This window comes from Oryctolagus cuniculus, chromosome 1 (genome assembly GCF_051225735.1).
Source record: "Oryctolagus cuniculus isolate XC-2025 breed Fujian yellow rabbit chromosome 1, ASM5122573v1, whole genome shotgun sequence".
In the NCBI taxonomy this organism is placed as follows: domain Eukaryota; kingdom Metazoa; phylum Chordata; class Mammalia; order Lagomorpha; family Leporidae; genus Oryctolagus; species Oryctolagus cuniculus.
This window is the reverse complement of record NC_142867.1, coordinates 5,867,164-5,886,215: the sequence shown is the minus strand read 5'-3', so window position 1 is coordinate 5,886,215 and position 19,052 is coordinate 5,867,164. Positions and strand designations below refer to the sequence as shown.

Sequence of the window (19,052 nt, the reverse complement as noted above, 5' to 3'; positions counted from 1 at the left end):
CGCAGAAGAGACGCTGCCCTCCAGAGCAGCGAGGCCCCAGCCGCGGTCTCGCTTCCTACCCGGTGCTGCTGACCGCAGCGTCCTGGGGGCTGCCCAGGCCGGAGAAGGCCGGCCACTGCCGCCAGGGGATGACAACACACCACTCCCTCCAGCCAGTGACCTTAGGAAAACGCGGAGTTCCTCGTGGGCGGGACTGTCGCAAGGGTGCAGTGAGGCAACGCACGTGGACCCCGGCCCAGCCGAGCTGGCCGCGACCACACAGCGTCCTGCCTGTCCGAAGAACTAGAGGAGCCAGCTCCCACCCAGCCAGACTCCTGAGCCCGACTTCTTAGGGGCTGGCTCCAGTCAGCACAGCCGGGGGGGAGGCCTCCCTCCCGGAGACGGGGCCGCATGGTCTCCACAGCCTCACTGGGCAGGAAGGAGCCGTGGATGGACGCTGGCAGTGCTGGTGTGCAGTCTGGGAGCTCTCCTGGGCCTCTCAGTCCCACCCCAGAGGCCTGCGCCCAGCTCGGGCCCAAGAGAGAACCAGAGGCCGAGGGTCATCGGCAGAGGCAGGCTTTATGGGAAAGGGGCCGTTGGAGCGCCCTGACGCTCAGCTGCCCCTTAGGCAAGCCCCCTCTCCCCACCAAGGACCACAGTCCTGTCCCCGACACGGGGCCCCCGGCGGCTCAGGCAGCAGCCGACAGGCCACGGAGGTAGTCTGCGGCTAGGGGCAGCAAGGCCCAGTCGTCGGTCCGCAGGGCCACAGGCACCCCGTCCGCCTGGGGCGCCTCCAGCCGCAGCAGCAGCTTCGAGTCTGGGGGCAGGCGGATGGCTACGTGGTAGCTGGCAGGAGGCCGCGCCGCCACCACAAACGGCTCCAGGTGGCAAGACACCAACGTCTCCAGCCCCTGCGGCCCCAGCGCGCACCACACACGGCTCTCGGCGCCCCCCGGGAGGCAGGAGTCCCAGAGCTCCTCAAAGAAGCCCGGCTTGGCCCCCCTGGGGGCCTGGGGGAAAGGCAGGAAGAGATGGGAGAAGGTCACAGTCAGAGGCGGCAGGCGGGCGTGGCATGTGAGGCCAGCGGGCGTGGTGTACAGGGCCTGGACGTGCAGGCGGGTGGGGGCCGGGCGCCTGGGCTGCAGGGGCAGGAGCAGAGGGCTGGCCGGGCGGCTGGGGCACAGGCAGGGCACGTGGACGGCCCCCAAGGGGGCGTAGAGCTGCCCCTCCACCCGGAAGCGCAGCTCCAGAGAGTAGGCGGGCTCCAGCGCCTCCACCTGGAGCTGCAGCACCGGGCACGGCCCGGTGGCCACGCGCGGCCCCACGCTCAGCCGCATGGGGGCTGCGGCCTCCCGCACCATCAAGGCTGCCGCGAAGCCCTGGTTCTCGGCCACCAGTGAAGAGGCCATCGCTGGTGCAGCGAGTGAAGGGCCCAGGGCCAGCCCCAGCTTGGGTCCTGCCAGGTGGGCCAAGAGGACGTAGTAGAGGCGGGCATGATCGCGCCCGTCAGGGTCCTCCAGCCGCCGGGCCAGCGCCTGCAGCAAGTCCGCCAGGCCGCCGCCCCCGCCGCTCCTGCCGCTCCCCAGCAGGGCCCGGCACACCCGTAGCAGTGCCTGCTGCAGGCCCCAGTCGGGGCAGTGGGCGGCCGCGGCCTGCAGGAAGTGGAGAGTGGCGCTCTGGGAACCCGCGCCCACCACCCTGGCCAGCACCTGCAGGTGCCAGCCGAGAGCCGCGTCCCCGCCTGGCCGCGACACCACTTCCCGGCACAGCGCCACCCTCAGGGGCTCCCCCAGCTCAGGGCCTACCCGGTCCAGGAGGTCCACAAAGTGGGGAGCCAGGACAGGCCGGGCCCGGTACAGCTGCGCCAGCCCGCGCACCAGGGGCGTCAGCACTGCGGGCTGCCCCGCCAGGCAGTGGGCAACCAGGTACGAGGCCTGGAAGCAGAGTGTGGCCCAGGCCCGGGGGCCGCCGTCCAGGGCCGCCCGCTGCCGCAAGCCGGCCAGCAGCTCCTCCAGGTAGCGCTGCGGGCTCCCACCCTGGCCTCTGTCGTCCTCTTCGGTGTCCTCGGCACACAGCAGGCACAGCAAGTGCAGGCGGGCCAGGAGGGCCGCGGGCTCATGCACAGGGCTGGGCAGGAGGCCGTGGCACAGCCGGGGCCCTAGCAGCAGCGGGGCGGCCTCCTCGCCTTCGGGGCCCAGCGGACAGTTTTCGGGGAAGCTCAGGAGGCAGTGGAGGTAAAAGAGGTGGGTGGGGAGGGGCAGGGCCGGGTGCTGGGCAGCCAGGGTGAGCCGGCGGAGCAGCAGGGCCTCGTCCTGGGCCGTGAACAGGGCCTCGCCGAAGGCCGCCTTGAGTGCCAGGACCGCGTGCAGCAGCGCTGGCCGAGCCGTGCCCAGCAGCCGGACCAGCTGCGGCTTGAAGAGCGCCGGTGGCTGCCCCCGCAGCCCGCACAGGGCCCCGCAGAGCAGCCACAACAGCTGGGCCTGGGCGACAGGGGCCAGTAGGTAGGACGCGTCCAGGAGTTGGGCCACGGTGGCCCTCAGCTCCCGGGACTCCTCGGGGCTGAGCTCTAGTGCGAGGAGGCCACGCGCCCCCTCCTCGGCCTCTGGCCAGCTGGGTGCCTGGGGCTCAAAGGGGACATCACTGTCTCCGGCCAGCGTCCAGCTCCAGGGAGAATCCCCGGCAGCAGCCACCCTGGCGGTGAGCAGGCCCTGCAGGCCAGCCCCAGCCCTGGGCTGCAGCGCCAAGGCGTTGTGCAGAGCAAGCGCCAGCAGCAGGCTGAGGGGCTGCACGGGGCCCTCCTGGGCCAGCCCGGCCCGCAGCGGCCCCAGCGAGGCCCGCAGCAGCCCCGGCTGGCAGCTCTCCAGCTCCCGCAGGCACTCGCACGCTGTGGCCTGTAGGGGGCGCTGCTCCGAGGCGGGGCCGAAGCCTCTGCCCAGGTCGCGGCCCAAGGCCAGGCCGAGCAGCAGGGGCAGAAGCCGGCAGGCGGCCCCCGAGGCGGGACCCAGCGCTCCTCCGGCCGCCAGAGCGGTGGTGGCCGCCAGGAGCAGGGGCCGTCGCAGCGCCGACGGCCGCGGCGGCAGGAGGACCAGGGTGTCCAGCAGGGAGGCGGCGGCCGCCTCGGCCGCGGGGGCGTCGGGCCACAGCTGGGCCGCGTATTCCAGGCTCAGGGCCAGCAGGGACACCTGGCACGGGGAGTTCAGGAGAGAATCATGAGGACGGGGTGCGGGGCCTGGCGCGCCGGGCCCGGGGCCCCCGTGCGGGGCCTACCTTGGTCTGCTCGCTCAGCTTGTCACTGCGCAGGTCGCTCAGCAGCTCGCGCCCCAGATCCTCGCCCTGGGGACCCGCCAGGAAGGCGCACGGGCTGGCCCGGAAGGCCCCCAGGCGCTGGGCCCAGGCCTCGCGGCTCGGGGGCCCCATGGCCGGCAGGGGGCGCCAAGGGCGCGGCAGGGACCCCTCCCCAGCTAGCACCCCACGCTGAAACCGGCCCGTTCCGGGGGGCGACGCCGGCGCGCGCTGCTGGGGCCCTTGCGGGGCCGGGGGCGCGGTGGCCGCGGTAACGGGCCGGCCGCGCTCTGCGCCTGACTCAGCGGCCGCCGGCTCCTTCCGGGCGCGCGGGGCAGGGCGGGGCGGGCGCGCGCGGGGCCGGGGGCGCGCGGGGCCGGAGCGGGCGCGCGCGGGGCGGGGCGTAACGGGGCCGCCGCCCGCCCGGCAGGTGCCGACTCGCCGGTTTCGCTGGGGCTGAGTAACTGTCCCGCCGCGCGGGGCCCCCTGCCCCGAAACCGCCGCGGGCCGGGGCCGGGCCGGCGCCCAGGCGCCCCGCACCGCGAGCCGCGCGGGGGTGCAGGTCCGCGGGCGAGGGCGGGGGGCGTGCGAGGTGCGGCTCCGGGGCCCGAGCGGGACCGGTCGGACGGGCGCCGCGGGGCTTGGCGTGGCTTCCCTGACGCCAGCCGGGCCCCCACCCGCTCGGCTCGGGGGCGAGCAGCCGGCGCCGGGGTCGCGGGCGGGCGGAAGCCGCTGACCTTTGCCCTCGGCCGCGTCCACGGCCGGCAGGAGCCCTGGGGTGGGGTGGGGGCCCGGGAGACAGCGGGATGCAGCTTCGAGACGCGCGGGGTGGCGGGGCGCGGCGCGGCGCGGCGCGTCCCGCACGGCCCGGGAGGCAGAACCTGGCCACCCGAGACCCGGGGCCACGCGCGGCCGGAGCGCAGCGCTCGTGCCTCCCGGGGGCGCCGGGCCCGGGGCTCCCGGGCCGCCCCGCCTGCACCGCCCCACTGACCGCCGGTTTCCAGGGCGCAGAACCGTGGGCGTCCGGGCCCCGCCGCCCGCAGCCCCTAACGCCTCTGGCTCCAATTAGCCGCTTTGAAGATGAAACAGGCCTGAGCCGCCGCCGCGCCGGGCACAGCCGAACGGGCGCGCGGCTCCCCTTCCTCCAAGGCTGGCAAGCCCCTCCCTGCCCCGCCCCTCCGCCGCCCCCACTGGGAGGGCGCTGGGTAGGGAGCGCTAGAAAGGAGGTGCCCAGGGTGCTGGTGGGGGGTGGACGCCGCCACCCGGAGCGACAGGTCCAGCCGGAAGGCCCGGGCGCAGCTCCTCGGGGTCCTGGCTCCGCGGCTGAGTCACAGGCGGCAGCCCCAAGCCACTTCCCTCTGGGTGCCTCAATTTGCCCATCTATAAAATGGGACTGATGACTCCTGCCCAGGAGGCTGTGGGGTGGGGTGGCCCGGCTAATTAAACCCGAGATGAAAGGGGCCAGGGTGAGACCAGCGCTGGGGAGGGCCGGAGCCTGTCTGGTGTCCTGTCTGAGGCCACCGAGGCTGATAGCTGCCTATCTGTGGCCGCGGCCACGCACACAGCCAGCCCGCTCGGCTTGTCTGACCGCTGGCTCCCTGGAACCCAGGGTCTTGGGGGAGAGGACAGACCCGTGGGGTGGCTAGGGTGGGCCCTGCTTACGCAGGAGCGAGGGGGTCATTTCCACGGGCACAGAGCTCCCTGGAGTGGAACGTGGACTTTGGCAAACAGCTGTGGGCTGCACCTGCCTGCTCCCCCACCCCCCTGCCGCCCGCTGGCCTCTCAGGTGTCCGGGCCCCCGGATGGGCCCTGCCCTCCTGTGGGAGGGTAGTGCTGCCTCGGTCCCTGGCCCAGGCCACGCTGGGCCCGGCAGGCCCGGCTCTGTGGCCCTGCCTCATTCCTTCCCCGTGTCGTCCCCTTGCAGCCTGGGCCTGGGCTCAAGCCTGCACTCAGGCCCGGATAAAGGCAGGTCAGCTTCGGGGGGAGCCCCGAGCTGTGTCCTCAGGGCGGGCACGGGGACACCCAGGGCAGCCTGGGCCTGGGGGAGGGGCGGCAGAGTGACAGCTGATGGATGGACCTGCTCTGTCAGCGGCCAGGTGTGTGTGACTGTGAGGAGACCCCCCCAACACACCTCACCTAAGGGGGAATTTTAAACTTTTTGAATTACATTTTTTAATTAATTTATTTGAAAGGTGAAGTTACAGAGGCAAAGAGAGCATTTTCCTTCCACTGGTTCACTCCCCAAATGGCCACAACGGCAGGAGCTGGGCTGATCAGGAGCCGGGAGCGTCTTCCAGGTCTCCCACATGGGTGCAGGGGCCCAAGGACTTGGGCCAGCTTCTACTGCTTTCCCAGGCCACAGCAGAGAGCTGGATTGGAAGTGGAGCAGCCAGGACTCAAACCAGCACCCATAGGGGATGCTGGCACTGCAGGTGGCGGCTTTACCCGATACACCACAGCGCCAGCCCCTGAATTAGATCTTTTTAAAAATCTATTTAAAATGAGGGGAGGGGGTGGCACTGTGGCGCAGCGGGTTAAAGCCCTGGCCTGAAGCACTGGCATCCCATATGGGCACTGGTTCTAGTCCCGGCTGCTCCTCTTCCGATCCGGCTCTGCTATGGCCTGGGAAAGCAGTAGAAGATGGCCCATGTCCTTGGGCCCCTGCACCCACATGAGAGACCCGGAAGAAGCTCTTGGCTCCTGGCTTCAGATCGGTGCAGCTCTGGCCGTAGCGGCCATCTGGGGAGTGAACCCGTGGATGGAAGACCTCTCTGTCTCTATCTCTCTCTGTAATTCTGTCTTGCAAATAAATAAAAATAAATCTCAAAAAAAAAAAAAAAAATGGGCAGCAGGAGCCTCAGAAGAGGTTCGGCCTGGTCCAGGCCTGGCCTGCTGGGGGCCAGGGGAGCAGGCGGTGCGGTTGGCACGTGGGGAGCCAGTGGGGAAGGGGCTGGCTGTGCCGTCAGCGGGGGGCAGGTCGCGTACGGTGTTGTAGTTGCCATTAAGCGACCTGAGGTTTGAGCAGAGGGGAGCCGTGGTCGCACCTGGATTCTGGTTTTTGTGTTTTTTTTTTTTTTTTTAAGTTTTACTCATTGGGGAGCTCCCACCCACTGGTTCAGTCCGCAGAGGCCTGCAATGGCTGAGCTGGGCCAGGCCGAACCTGGGAGCAAGGACTTCACTTTGGGTCTCCCACGTGGGTGGCAGGGACCCCCGTACCTGACCCTCATCACCTGCCGCCCCCAGGAAGCTGGACTCAGACCCGGCAGCTCCCACCTGCCCGCGCCCAGCACCTGCCCCGCACTGGGGCTGGAACCAAGGACAGCTGCCGTGGGGGGCTGCTCGTGGTGCGGGGGCTATGTGGAGATAGCACAGCCCTGGCCAGTAGGCGGATGTGTGGCGTCGGGAGAGAGCGAGGTGGGGGACTGGGGCCTTGAGCACCTAGACGCTGAGGGTTCCAGCCTCCAAGACCGGAAGGGATGTGGGAACTGTGCACTTGGGATAAACCAGCAGGGAGACCGGTGGCTGCCGTGGGGCAGAGCCCCTGGCTGCAGCTGCCCCCTAGCACCTCGGCCGCCTCCCCCAGCAGCCCCAGCGGCCCTGGCCCGGGTCGGGAGGCCAGAGGCGGGATCTCAAGGCCCTTCAGTTTGTCCTGCTGTGCCTATCAGAGGGGCAGTGGGCGGCAGGCAAGGAGCTGCTTGGCGAGTAGTCGGGGGGCTGCTGGCCGTCGGGGCACAAGCAAGCGAGGCCTCTGCCGGCTGCCAGCCCCCTCCCCACGCCCACCACCTCCCAGAGGCCTTGCTGGGGGACAGACTTGGGGGTTTCAAACCTTCTGCCCCCACCAGCTCCCGCTCGCTCTGCCTCAGGATGGGGGGCTGACACCACTCCTGGGAGCCAAGTCCTCACCCAGCCTGTGGTTCCCCATCCTGCCCTCCCCGCCCCGTGACGCCATGGTGCCAACAGAGACGCCTTGGCAGAACTGCCTGGGAGTGGCCCGCTTGGCTCGGTCTGCAGTGTGGCCCGGGCCACCGCTGTGCCCTGTGTGGTGGGCTCCTCGCTGGTCCCGCCACCCACACCCATTGTGCAGCCCCTGGCTCCCCACCACCCTGAACCCCATGTGCTGTGGCCGGCCGGCCTCCGCCCCTCCCAGCCAGCCACGGAGTCTCGGGGTCCTTGTGGCTGCTCTGAGGCCATCCACGCTCAGCACCCCTGCCTGCCACCACCTCTGGCTAAATGTCCTCCCCAGCGTTCCTGTCTTCTGTCTGCTCGCATCACAGGATGGCCAGTCCCCGGCACAGAGGAGGCACCCAGTAAGTACTGACTGAATACAGAACGGATGAATGAGATCAGCCCACAATGAGGCCGGAGATGCCTGTAGCGTAGCGGGTAAAGCCGCCGCCTGCAGTGCCGGCATCCCATTTGGGCGCCGGTTCAAGTCCCGGCTGCTCTCTTCTGATCCAGCTCTCTTCTATGGCCTGGGAAAGCAGTAGAAGATTGCCCAGGTCCTTGGGCCCCTGCACCCACGTGGGAGACCTGGAAGAAGCTCCTGGCTTCAGATGAACCCAGCTCCGGCCTTTGTAGACATCTGGGGAGTGAGCCTGTGGATGGAAGACCTCTCTCTGTGCCTCTGCCTCTCTCTCTGTAACTCTGCCTTTCAAATAAAATAAGTAAAGTTGAATAAGCGCTGCCTGCCCTCACAGAGCGGTTTGACTCCACACTCGCCCATGTTCACGCTCAGCATCTGGTTCTGGCTCTGCCGGGAGCTGCAGCCCACACGCGGGTGGCCGGTGGGTGCAATCTAACCCACAGAGGGGCTCTGTTTGGCCCACCCTATGTTTTCAAAGGGCCAGAGCTAACATTCAACAGTCAGTGGGTTTCACAAATTAGGTTTTCCATCTTGGAAAATGGGAAGATGTGGCCACGCTGGGTTTCTGTGTTCACACAACACGACTGTGACTGCCTTTTTATTTTTATTTTTATTATTTGAGAGACAGGAAGACAGGGCTGCCGTTCACCCGCTCACTCCTCCAGTGCCCCAGTTAGAGGGCCGGGCCAGGCCAGGCCCCGCACGTGGGTGGTAGAAGCCCAGTTACTTGAACCATCCTCTGCTGCCTCCCAGGGTCTGCGTGAGCAGCAAGCTGGAGCCAGGAACAGAACCAGAACTCAAAGCGTGCATTCCCACGCGGGAGGTGGGTCACAAGCCAGACGTGCCCCGCAGGACTGCGCCTGAGACGGGCACAGTCTCCTCCCCCTCGCCACTCCCCGCACACACACTCAGCTGGCATCACCCACTCACCGGTCAGTACAGAATCTGCAGTACTATTTTCCTTACCTTCAACTTGCTCTGTGCCTATGTCTACCACAAGCAGGAACGTGAATGGCAAATGGGACCCAGGAGCCAAGAAAACGGGGCATTCATTCATTCAGCAAATATTTACTAACGACCCACCTGGTGCCAGGCACAGCTGCGGAGGCCTCGAACGGGGCCGTGAGCAGCATGGACCAGCACCGCCCACTCCTCAGGCCAGGGGCCTCCGTCCAGACGCGCTGGCCAACTGGAGGCACTACACTGGCTGCTTCACCCTGGACGCCCCCACGAGAAAAGTCTGTCCACGCGGACTCCACAGTACCCGCTGAGCACCCGCTGCCCACCAGCCGGGCAGGTGCGTGCCCAGGGCGCGTTTGCCAGGTGAATGGACCAAAGTCACGGCTCTCCCAGACAGGCTGGGTGTCCATGTTGTTGGAACGGCCTCCCGGGAGAAGTGCCCAGCAGGTGCCCGATTTAATGTCAGGGGAAAGAAAGCATCAGGCCGGGGCGGAGGCCCCACAGGGGAAGGGTGGGCTGCACAGAGCCGGGGGGTGTCCACGTTGGGGGGTGGGGGGCGGGGGCAGGGGGCAGGCTGCTGGCCAGAGCTCCCGTCCCTCCCAGTGTCCCAGGAGGCAGGAGGTGGCATTCTCAAGGGACGGAGGGACAAGGAAAGTCCCTCGGACGTACAGGCCGTGGAGTGAGGAGGAGGAGGAGGCCCATCTGGGTGCTCTCCCCACACACCCAGGAGGCGCCCGGCAGAGGGTGGGGGCGGAATGGGACTCCCTGCCCTTGAGAAAACCAATTTCCACCCGACGCCCGGAAGCCGGCCATCAGCAGCCTTCTCTCCCGACTGCTGACTTTTGAACTATGTGAATTCATTTATCAGACTCATTTCCTCTCAATCTGTTCCTTGTCCCAGCCACAGGTAAGACTCCCTGGGGAAGGCAGCAGGTCAGGAGGAGGGACTCTGAAACGTCCGTTTATTTGATACTGGGGAGGGGGACAGCGGGGAAGGGGAGGGTCTCCTCCCTGGCCTTGATGGATCAGATGGGAAAAGAATGGCCCTGGCCAAAGTGTCACAGGATCTCCACGGTGGCCCCCAGCAGGGCCTGGGGACCCAGCGGAGCCGATGAATGGGGGGAGGGACCCGGCTGAATCAGCTCCAGGGGTCGGTGGTGGCTGCAGCCGGCAAGAGCGGCAAGAGCGGCTGACCCCGACCAGGTCTGGGTCCTGGGCCCCAAGCTCTCCTCTGGCCTCGCCGCACCTGAGTGAGATCCGGCCAGGCCGGACAGGAAAAGACAGTCTGTGCGGGTGTGTGGTCAGGCCGCGGACTCGTGCGCCCGGAGCCGGTGCGTCCCGCCTCCTCGCCCACCGGCCGGCGCGCTCCTGCGGCCCCCGCGCGCCTTCCCGCACGAAGCCCGAACGCAGCTCACACACGGCTCAGCCCGGCCTTTGGGATCCCCGGGGCCGCCGGGGCGCAGACCCGGTTCCCGCCCCAGCGGCTTCGCGCCTCCCCAGGCGCCCTGGGCGCGCCAGGTCGGGCCGGGCCCAGCCGGGCAAGCTGTATTTCATCACCCGCGGAGCGTGCGAACGCGGTGCAAATAACGTTGCCCCGTCCCCGCCCTCTTCCCCGCTCCCTCCGAAACTCCCCGTTTGCAGACGCCAGCATGCCCCGCGGGAGGTGGCGGGCGGGCGGGCGCCGGGCCCGCAGCGCAGCCGGTGCTGCCCGGCGCCCGCCCCCGCCCCCGCCCGGGCCGCGAGGCCACCTCACCGGCAGCGGAATGGAAACCGGTTCGACAGGTAACAAATAGGTGGGTTGTCACCGTTATTTCCCAACGCATGCGCTGTCGCTCCTCGGGCCACTCCAAGCTAATTAGATCCGAGTAGATCGGATCACACCCGCCCCCCCCACCGACACACACCGCCGGGAGCCAATAAAGCGTGAACCCGTCCGTCCGGCTCGCACTTTTAGACTTCCAGGGCGGCCGCGGGCACGCCAGTCGACCCGCCAGGCGCTCACCTGCCTCTTCCTCCGCCGCCCGGCGCAACTGGCCACACGCGCCCTGGTCCGGAAGGCGGACGGCCCAACTCCGCGGAGTCGGACCGTCTTTCCGCGGAACGCGGGTGCGTCCCGGAGACCCCGGCCCCGCACCAGCCCCGCACCAGCCCCGCACCAGCCCCGCCCCGCGCCGTCCGGCTCCGGGGACCGAAGCGCACCGGCCCGGGAGAGGACGGCTTTAAAATGCCCCGCGCGTTCCTGGTGAAGAAGCCGTGCGTCTCCACGTGCAAGCGGAACTGGAGCGAGCTCCCGGACGAGCAGCGCGGCGAGATCTACGTGCCAGGTGCGCGGCGCGCGGCCGCGGGGACCCCGCGAGCTCGCGAGGGGCCGGCGGGTCGCTCCTCTGCCCGGGGGGGCGCGCACCGGGCTCCCGCGTCGTAAATCCAGAAAGCCGGGATTTTCGGGAGACGGACGGGGGGCGAGCTGGAGTTTTGCTACGACTCGAACCGCTTCGCTGGGTGTCGCCTCCGCCCCCAGCACGCCGGCGGCCGGGCGGGAGCGCCCCGAGGGTCCCGCGCCGTACCCCGCTGGCCCCGTTAGAGGGGCACCTCCCCCGGCCTCACGGAGGCCAGGGCTGAGCGGAACGGGCTGCAAGGATCCCACCTCCCCCCCACCAACTCCACCCCGGGAAGCCGGTGCGCCCGGTTTATTTTTGGAAGACGCCCCGACGGCGTCCGCGTCTACTTCGAATGAGTAACCCGAGGTGTCCCTTCCTCCTCCGGCGGCATCTTCCTGGGTGGTGGGGGGCCCCCACGGGGACGCTCCCGCGCCTTCCGCCTCCCCGCCCCCAGCCGAATCCTTGGTCCGGAGAGGGCCGGCTTCCGTCGCAGCTCCCCCTCCCCGGGCTGGGGGTGGGGCGGGGGCTGCCGTCGGCCCGGTGCCTGGGGAGTGGGGGGGAGCGGTTGTAATTAACCAACCGACGTTGACCCTTGATCCACACACAGGCTGGCTGGCACCGCCCCAGGCCTTGCAGGAGAGCCAGGGAGAAGCCCTTGGGTGAGGGGCCCCGGGAGGGGTGAGGGGCCCCGGGAGGGCTCGCGCCTCGGTTTCCCTCCCCGGGAAGCTGTTGCAGACAGGGGCGAGGCGGGGAGGCCCTCGTGGGCCCAGCTGCTGTTAGGGAGCAGTGCGCCAGCAGGCATCCCCACTGGGGAAACCGAGGCACTGCTCTTAGGGGGTTGGGCTCGGAATTCTGTGTCACACGCTGCTGGCTCTGCCAAGCCCCCGGCTGGCTGGGCCGGCGGGGGACAGAGCCCCTTCCTGGCTCCGTCCGGCCTCCCACTTGCTGCTCAGTTGCTCCCTGGGATCTGATAAACTGAACTTGGACTGTGGGAAAGGTGAGCGCGGGTGCGGTTGTCTCTAGTTTTACGTCCCATCCCGATCACTAACGGACCCTGTGTGGACTCTCACCGGGGACAAAGAAATCCTGCCCTCCCTCCCGAGTCATTGGCCTCCTTGCCCGGTGACACCCCCCACTGCCCACCACACTTCTGGTAACCACAGTGGGGGGAGGTAGGGGGACCTGTACCCCAGGGGCTGTGCTGTGGGGGGCCGAGCGAGCTTCTGGGTGGCCCCTGCCACCTGCTGCTGCTGTCCAGGTGAGGGGACAGGCGGGCCGCTCACTCGGGGTCCCAGCCGTAGGGGGCTCAGCTGCCGGCTGTGGCTGAGGCTTTGCCCCCATCCTGGCCGGGGGTGAGTCCTGTGGGGTCCAGGACGCAGCTCACCTCTGCCTGTAGAAGCCGTGCGGTCCGCGGGAAAGTTTCCCACTGTTTTTGGAACTGAGAGAGGGAATGTGCTCCGTGCACGCCCCGCTGCCTCGGAGGGCTGGGGGGGGGGGGCAGGGGGCAGGGGGCGGGGCAGCCTGTTAAGCCATTCCATCCCCAGCCAGCCATGACCCAAGAGCCGGCTGGGCACGTTTCAGCCGCCCCCCTCCCGGCTAAGCACTGACCTGTTCCCATGGGGCGGGAAGGTGGGGGCCTTTGAGGCCTGACTTCCTGCCGGGGTCTCAGAGACCACCTGCAAGGGGATTCTGGGAGTGCTGGGTGCTTCTCCCCAGGCTCCCCCTCCCAGGGCGCACTGTCCTCCCAATACAGGAGGGGGAAGGGTCCGGGAGATTTGAAAGGGGGGTGGTGAGGAGTTCACGGCCAAGTCCCGATGTTGCCCCTCCCCTTTGCTTCCTCAAAGGTGACTGCAGGGAAGGGAGTGGGGCCAGGTCTTGGGGATGACCCCAGGCACCTGTCGTTTCAAGAAGCCCCAGAGGAGGGCTGTGGGATCCAGGACGGGTGTGGAGCCACATAGCCAAGCCCCGGGCCCACGGAGGGAACTCTCACGGCAGGAAGGCACTCGCGGGGAGACCAGGCCCCAGCGTCCCCTGCGGGCGTGGTACGGCCGACCCTCTGCAGCTGTCAGGGAGACCCACGCGCTGGCCTCAGCAACGGGAGACCCAGGGCAGCTCTTTGCAGGCCCAGCTGGCGAGGCTGAGGAAGCCGGCTTGGAGTCCAGAGTGTGGGTGCAGGCGCGGGGGCGGGGGGCGGCGGGGGCAGCAGAGGCTAGCCCTCCGACGAGGACGATGGTTCTAGCAATTCCTGGGAAGTGTTCGCAACAGCTGCTGTTTGTCTGGCCGTGCCCTCCAGGGAGCGAGGCTTGGAGAGTGGACAGGCAGCCAGCGCACGAGGGCCGAGGGGCAGCTTGGCCCCCCGGGGAACGGCCGGTCCTGTGGGGTGCTGTTGCCCAGGCTGCTAAGCTGGCTGGCGGGACGTCCCGGGGCAGAAAGAGAGCGGGGAGGGCACATCCTCCTGGCCCAGGGAGGATGGGGGCGGGGTGAAGCGCGGTATCGGGGTTCCTGTGCTACACGTGTCGTACGGAGTCCCACATGCCACCCAGGCCCTGCTCTTGGGTGTGCTAAGGGGGCCGCTCAGGGCTGACTGCCCAGTGGACGCCGAGAACGGGGCGGAGAGAGAAGGATGTTGGCAGCGGCAGCTTGGGGCTGCAGGCCCAGGGCGCAACCACGGCGCTCCCGGCTGGTGTCCTGTTGGGCCGGTGCCACTGCCCTGCAGGGATCGGAGGAGGTGGGCACGGAGGACCCCTCCCTGATAAGGGTGCGACCTGAGCTGTGAGGTGCATTACCCCCCCACACACGTAAACACTTGTTCCCCCGCCTCCCTGCTCAGCACCCTGGTGGTCAGCTGGGGCACCCAGCAAGGAGACTGGGCTTTACCTGCTGTCCCCAGAGAGCTAGGGACCAGGCCTCATGCCCTGCCCCGTCCCGTGGCCTTCAGTCAGGTAGACCCACACCAGCACCCACGTTTGGACCCATGGCTTTCAATCCAAGAGAGGGGACTTGCAGAGGGTGAGGCAGGAGAGTCGGTGGGGGGCAGCTGCCCTGGACATGGCCCCTTCTGATAACTCGGAGCCTGGGCCTGGGCCCACAGCCTCATCCAAGCAGGGACAATATGGGCCAACAGGAGGAGAGCCCAGGTGTCCCCTGAGGGCGGAGGCCTGGCTGGTACAGTGTTGCCACACTCCATGGGCAGCCGTGGGCGTCTGATGCGTGGCCACTGTGGCCTCCACCTTGCCGGAAACACCTCATTAGGGGACAGCGGCACAGCAGGGCCCGACCAGTTCTGTTTCCTGCCTCCCTCCGCTGGGCACCACTCAGCATGGGCGGCCCCATGCACTCCCTGTGCGTGCGCCGCGGCAGGGGCGCCCTCACGGGGGTGGCGGGGAGACAGGTTTGGCAGGGTGGGTGCGATGAGGCAACCATCCCCACCCTGGCAGCCTCACCTGCCCCTCGCTCAGGGAGAGAGGCGGCACGGCGCCAACCCCTGGCAGGCTCCCCGGCTGGCCCCAGTCCCTAGCACCAGCCTTCCCAGGTGTGCGAGAAATGGGAACAGCAGGCAAAAGACATGGTTCCCCCCACACACCCCGCCCTGAACTGGCTCAGCTCCTCAGAGCCCCAGCCAGCGAGCCCAGAGCGACGGCCACCACGTCCCAGGCACCTGCCGTCAGGCCTGGCTCTGTGGCTCCGTGTGCAGGCACTGTGGCCCGGCCTTCGGGCGCTCACAGCAGAGGGGAGGGCTCCCGGGCTGTCTCTGCCCCAGGCCCAACTCCAGCCCGCTCAGGGGCCAGGCTGGGGCCGGGCGCTGGTGAATCAACTCCCGGAATGAGGTGGCTGACTCGAGGCCCCCGGCCTGGCCGACGCCAGTGCCAGCAGAACGGGTTCTGGGCAGCAGGCGGCTGTGTTCCCCTCCCAGTAAACCTTTGTTGTGTTTTGAGGGGGCGAGAGCTGGGGCCTCTCCCGAAACTTCGGCGCCTTCCCCCGCTGCCGTGTTCTTCCGCCCCGCCCCAGGCCCCGGCCCTCCTGGGTGGGGGACAGAGGGCAGTCCCCCCAACCCTGCCAGCAGCACGGGCCTCAAGTCCCAGGCTGGCCTTAGGGTGCTGCTCTCTGCCGCCGCCCTGGCTGCCCTGGGTCCCCCTGGGGAGAGCCGCTTTGCAAGTTCCACTTTGCGCCTGCACCGTCAGGGTCTGAGGCCAGGCCTCCCCGCCCCGTTGAACGTGGGGAGCGTGGGGAGCGGCTGTCGGAGGCTGCCCTGCCAGTATCGGTGCCACCGCCGGAGGGAGCCCAGCCCGACCCACGGAGCCCGCTGAGCGGTCCTGGCGTGGGGGAGGGTTGCGTCAGCGCAGGGCAGGCTGCCCGGGGACTGTTAGGCCGATCCACCTGCTGCTCGGTGACCTGCCCACGCCACCCACCTGGCCTGTTTGCCTGCAGAGCTGAGCAGCCGCGGAGGGGGCTTGGAGGCCTGGTGGGCCCGGCCCACCTCGGGGATGCGGGGGCCAGGACCACTCTGACCCCCAAGGCCAGCAGCTGAATCTGCATGGAGGAGGGGCCTAGCCCACCGGGAACCCCTCTGAGCCTCAAGGAGCAGGGTGGGGTGGGGGTTCCTGGCCTGGAACCCAGAGGGACTGGCCCAGGCGGGGCAGGCAGACAGCTCTGCGGGGACAATTGCCAGGGCTGTTCGGGCCTCCCAGTTCCGCTAAGACACAAATTACTCAGCGGGCAGTGGCGCTTGGCTGGCGTCACCTGTAATTACCTTAATGGGACAGGAGGGAGGTGCAGCATGTCGTGGGGTGAGGGCAGCCCCAGCCTGCCGCATGCCTGCAGAGGGAGGCACCGGGCCCAGGTCCCCAACACCTCGCTGCTTGGGCCCCTCCCTGACGCCCCCGGCCCCTCTTCCCTGCCCACACCCCTCACCTGGCTCCCTTCTCTCCCCAGTCAGCCTGGGCTTCTGCCCACCGCAGCCCTACCGGGAGCCGGAGCCGTCCATAGCCGAGCCCCCCGCCTGCCCCCTGGCACTGGACATGAGCACCCGGGACCCCGGCTACAGCCTGGCACCGGGACCCTGCGTGGTGGCCCAGCTGCCCTCGGAAGACATGGGCCGCGTGGTAGACGTCCAGAGCCGGGAACATAGCTTCCTGCGCACCAAGATGAAGGTAACCGGTCCCAGGCCTTCTCTGGGGACCGGGCGCATGTGGGGGACCTGTGTCCGGCCCACGGGCCGTGGCGCGAGTCTGACGGAGACGGAGACCTGCGCCCCAACCCCGGGTTTCTGCAGAGAAGTGAACGTAGCTGGGACGTGTGCGGGAGGGCCGGGGTCCCAGGGTGGTATCCCTTTAGAGCCGCGACCCTGGGTTGTTGAGTTTCTTTACCCGAAGCCCTGGGCTGAGCAGTGAGCGGTGAGCCCGGCTCAGCCCCGCCTCTGGGCCGCCTGCCTGTGCCTCATGGAGAGTGAGGTCAGGAGGCGTCCACGTGGTGGCAGTGGCGGGGACCACCTTGCACTCGGGGCAGGGCCTAGCTGAACGCCCCCACGGCCTGGGGCTTGCACCTCGCAGGCTGTCCCCTGGCAGGGTCTGTACCCTTGGAAGCTCTGGGGCCTGCAGGGGTCGGCCCCAGTGAGCTGGTGGGAGGGGACTCCTTGCACAGAATTCTGGTCCTCGCCCCGCTGTCCACAGAGGCCAGGGGTGGGGGACTGGACTGGGGGGTGCCCTCAGACACGCACTGGGCATGGCCAGAGCCAGCGGGGGGGCTCTCCTAATGCTGGAGGCGCCCCGTCCCCCCCCCCCATAGGAGGAGCTGGGTTCTTCTCCCACTTGCAAAGGCAAGGCAGAAGAGGGGCCCCGGATGACGAGGTGTGGCCTGCTGTCCCCAGCGGTCAGGCTCACTCGCAGTACAGAAGCCCCCGAAATGTTGACAGAGGCCGGGCCCCCGGTGTGCCAGCCGCAGCTCCTCTGGGCGGTACACCTGCAGAGGCGTCTGTGGCATCTGGGACTTGGCACCCGGCGGTCCTAGGCGGGGCAGACAGCCGCAGGCAACAAGGCCGGCCCTGAGCACCGGCCATCGGGATTTGGCCTCTCCAGCTTTGTATGACTTGGAAATTTCCCATCATTAAAAAAAAAAAAAAATCAAAAAGGTTGATAGGCAAGAACACCCTCTGGGTGGCAAAGGGTTCCAACCACGTGGGGGCCCGGCTGGCCACGGCTCTCCGTCCCGCGCGGGAGAACGGGGGTCGGTGAGGCCTGCCTCCCCCAGCCACTGACCAGCAGGTAGAAGGCTGCCCGTCCGCAGAAACCAGAGTAGGCCTGGGTGACCACCTGAGCCTGGGGTGCAGGGGCGGCCCCCGGGCGCCTGGCTCTGACCCTCCCCCGCCCACAGGTGACCCTGGGGGACGGTCCCGGCGGCGACCTCTTCACTTGTCACATCTGCCAGAAGACGTTCAGCTACCAGCGCATGCTGAACCGTCACATGAAGTGTCACAATGACATCAAGAGGCACCTGTGCACCTACTGTGGGAAGGGCTTCAACGACACCTTCGACCTGAAGCGGCACGTGCGCACGCACACCGGTAAGCGAGCGCCTGGCTGGCGGGGGCGCCCCGTCCACCCCACCCCCCACGCCCAGGTCATTGCTGCGACTTTGGGACTTGCGAGTCCCTGGGGAAGCTGGCGTGGGAGGAGCTTCCGCCCACCCCTGTCCGCGTCCGGTGGGTCCCTGACTCAGCCCCTCCCCGCCCCTTCCCCTGCCCCGCAGGCGTGCGGCCCTACAAGTGCAGCCTGTGCGACAAGGCCTTCACCCAGCGCTGCTCGCTGGAGTCGCACCTCAAGAAGATCCACGGCGTGCAGCAGAAGTACGCATACAAGGAGCGGCGCGCCAAGCTGTACGTGTGCGAGGAGTGCGGCTGCACGTCCGAGAGCCAGGAGGGCCACGTCCTGCACCTCAAGGAGCAGCACCCCGACAGCCCGCTGCTGCGCAAGACCTCCAAGAAGGTGGCCGCAGCCCTGCAGAGCACGGTCACCTCCCTGCTGCAGGGCAGCCCCCGCCTCTGAGCCGCAGCCGCCCTCCTGACTCGGCCCCCCACCCCTGCAGGCCTGCGCGCGCACGTGGACCGGGCTCCGGCCCCTGCCCTGCCCTGCACGTCTGCCTGCGGCCAGAGACTGCGCTGGGCCCCGGGCCGTGGGTGCACGGCGGCGGGCCTGGGGGGGGGGTGCACTCGGCTTGCACACGCGTGTGCAGACGCCTTCCCACGGATCACCTCATGTTTAAGAAATCAGCTACAAGGTGCCAAGGAGGTTTTAGTTCCTTTTTTTTTTTTTTTAAGATACAAGTGTACAGATAGTAATATATTTTTGGTGCCAATGGCGACTGTTTTTAAGAGAGGGATGGAGCTGGCTTTTCTCCACCCCTGCCGTTCTATTTATCCTGCACATTTCTGACCTGTGTGCCTCGGCTCTGGGGGGCGGCCCTCTCGGGGATACCAGGGCTGCCTTCAGCCACCCAGCACGCCTCCTCTTCCTCCGCTCCCGCCTCTCAGGGAGGAGCCACCGTCCGGGGGGCGGGGCTCTGGGGCCAGCCAGGTGGGATGAGGAAGGAGCTTTGACGGCTGCCTGATTAAGTCGGCAACCCTTGCACCGCAGGGGACCAGCAGTAACCAACACCTCACAAACTTCCGGGGGAGGAGGTATTAGATGGCCTTTTATTTTTGTTTTGACTGTTTTTCCCTTGGCCTCGCTGGGATCCCAAAGTCCCTCAGGGCTGGGCGGCTCAGGCTCCCTTGATGACACCGGGTCTCCTGCTGATAAGCAGAGGCCCGCAGGGGCTAGGGGCAGCCGCTGGACAGTGACGGCGGGGCAGACACCAGAGACCACAGAGCGCGCCAGGCTGGGCAGCCCCGGAAGCCAGACCCCGCGTGGAGCCAGCGGGCCCCGGCACTGGCCGGGTGCGGGGAAGGCGCCTCCCGGGGCCGTCTGTAGGGTGTGGACTGACTCGAGCCTCTTGCTCTGTGTCCAGGGAGCTGCTGTCTTCTGAAAACGTTATCTATAAAACCCGCCTTATCTGGAACCTCCGTTTGTGTTTACATTTCTGTATCCCTGGGTTCA

General features: G+C 68.1%; 2 protein-coding genes across 2 annotated transcripts; one reads left to right on the top strand and one right to left on the bottom strand.

Moving 5' to 3' along the window:
- Positions 1-542: 542 nt before the first annotated feature.
- AP5B1 (adaptor related protein complex 5 subunit beta 1) lies at positions 543-3,581 on the bottom strand. The gene is made up of 2 exons (XM_008252959.5): positions 3,247-3,581; positions 543-3,161 (listed from the first exon to the last, which is right to left on the bottom strand). Exons 1-2 carry the CDS (start codon positions 3,394-3,396, stop codon positions 669-671), a joined length of 2,643 nt encoding a protein of 880 aa, XP_008251181.4. The 5' UTR covers positions 3,397-3,581; the 3' UTR covers positions 543-668.
- Positions 3,582-10,192: 6,611 nt separating this feature from the next.
- OVOL1 (ovo like transcriptional repressor 1) lies at positions 10,193-18,282 on the top strand. The gene is made up of 4 exons (XM_089321084.1): positions 10,193-10,908; positions 15,895-16,112; positions 17,332-17,521; positions 17,707-18,282. The coding sequence occupies exons 1-4, from the start codon at positions 10,809-10,811 to the stop codon at positions 18,000-18,002; spliced, it is 804 nt and encodes a 267-aa protein (XP_089177210.1). The 5' UTR covers positions 10,193-10,808; the 3' UTR covers positions 18,003-18,282.
- Positions 18,283-19,052: the final 770 nt, after the last annotated feature.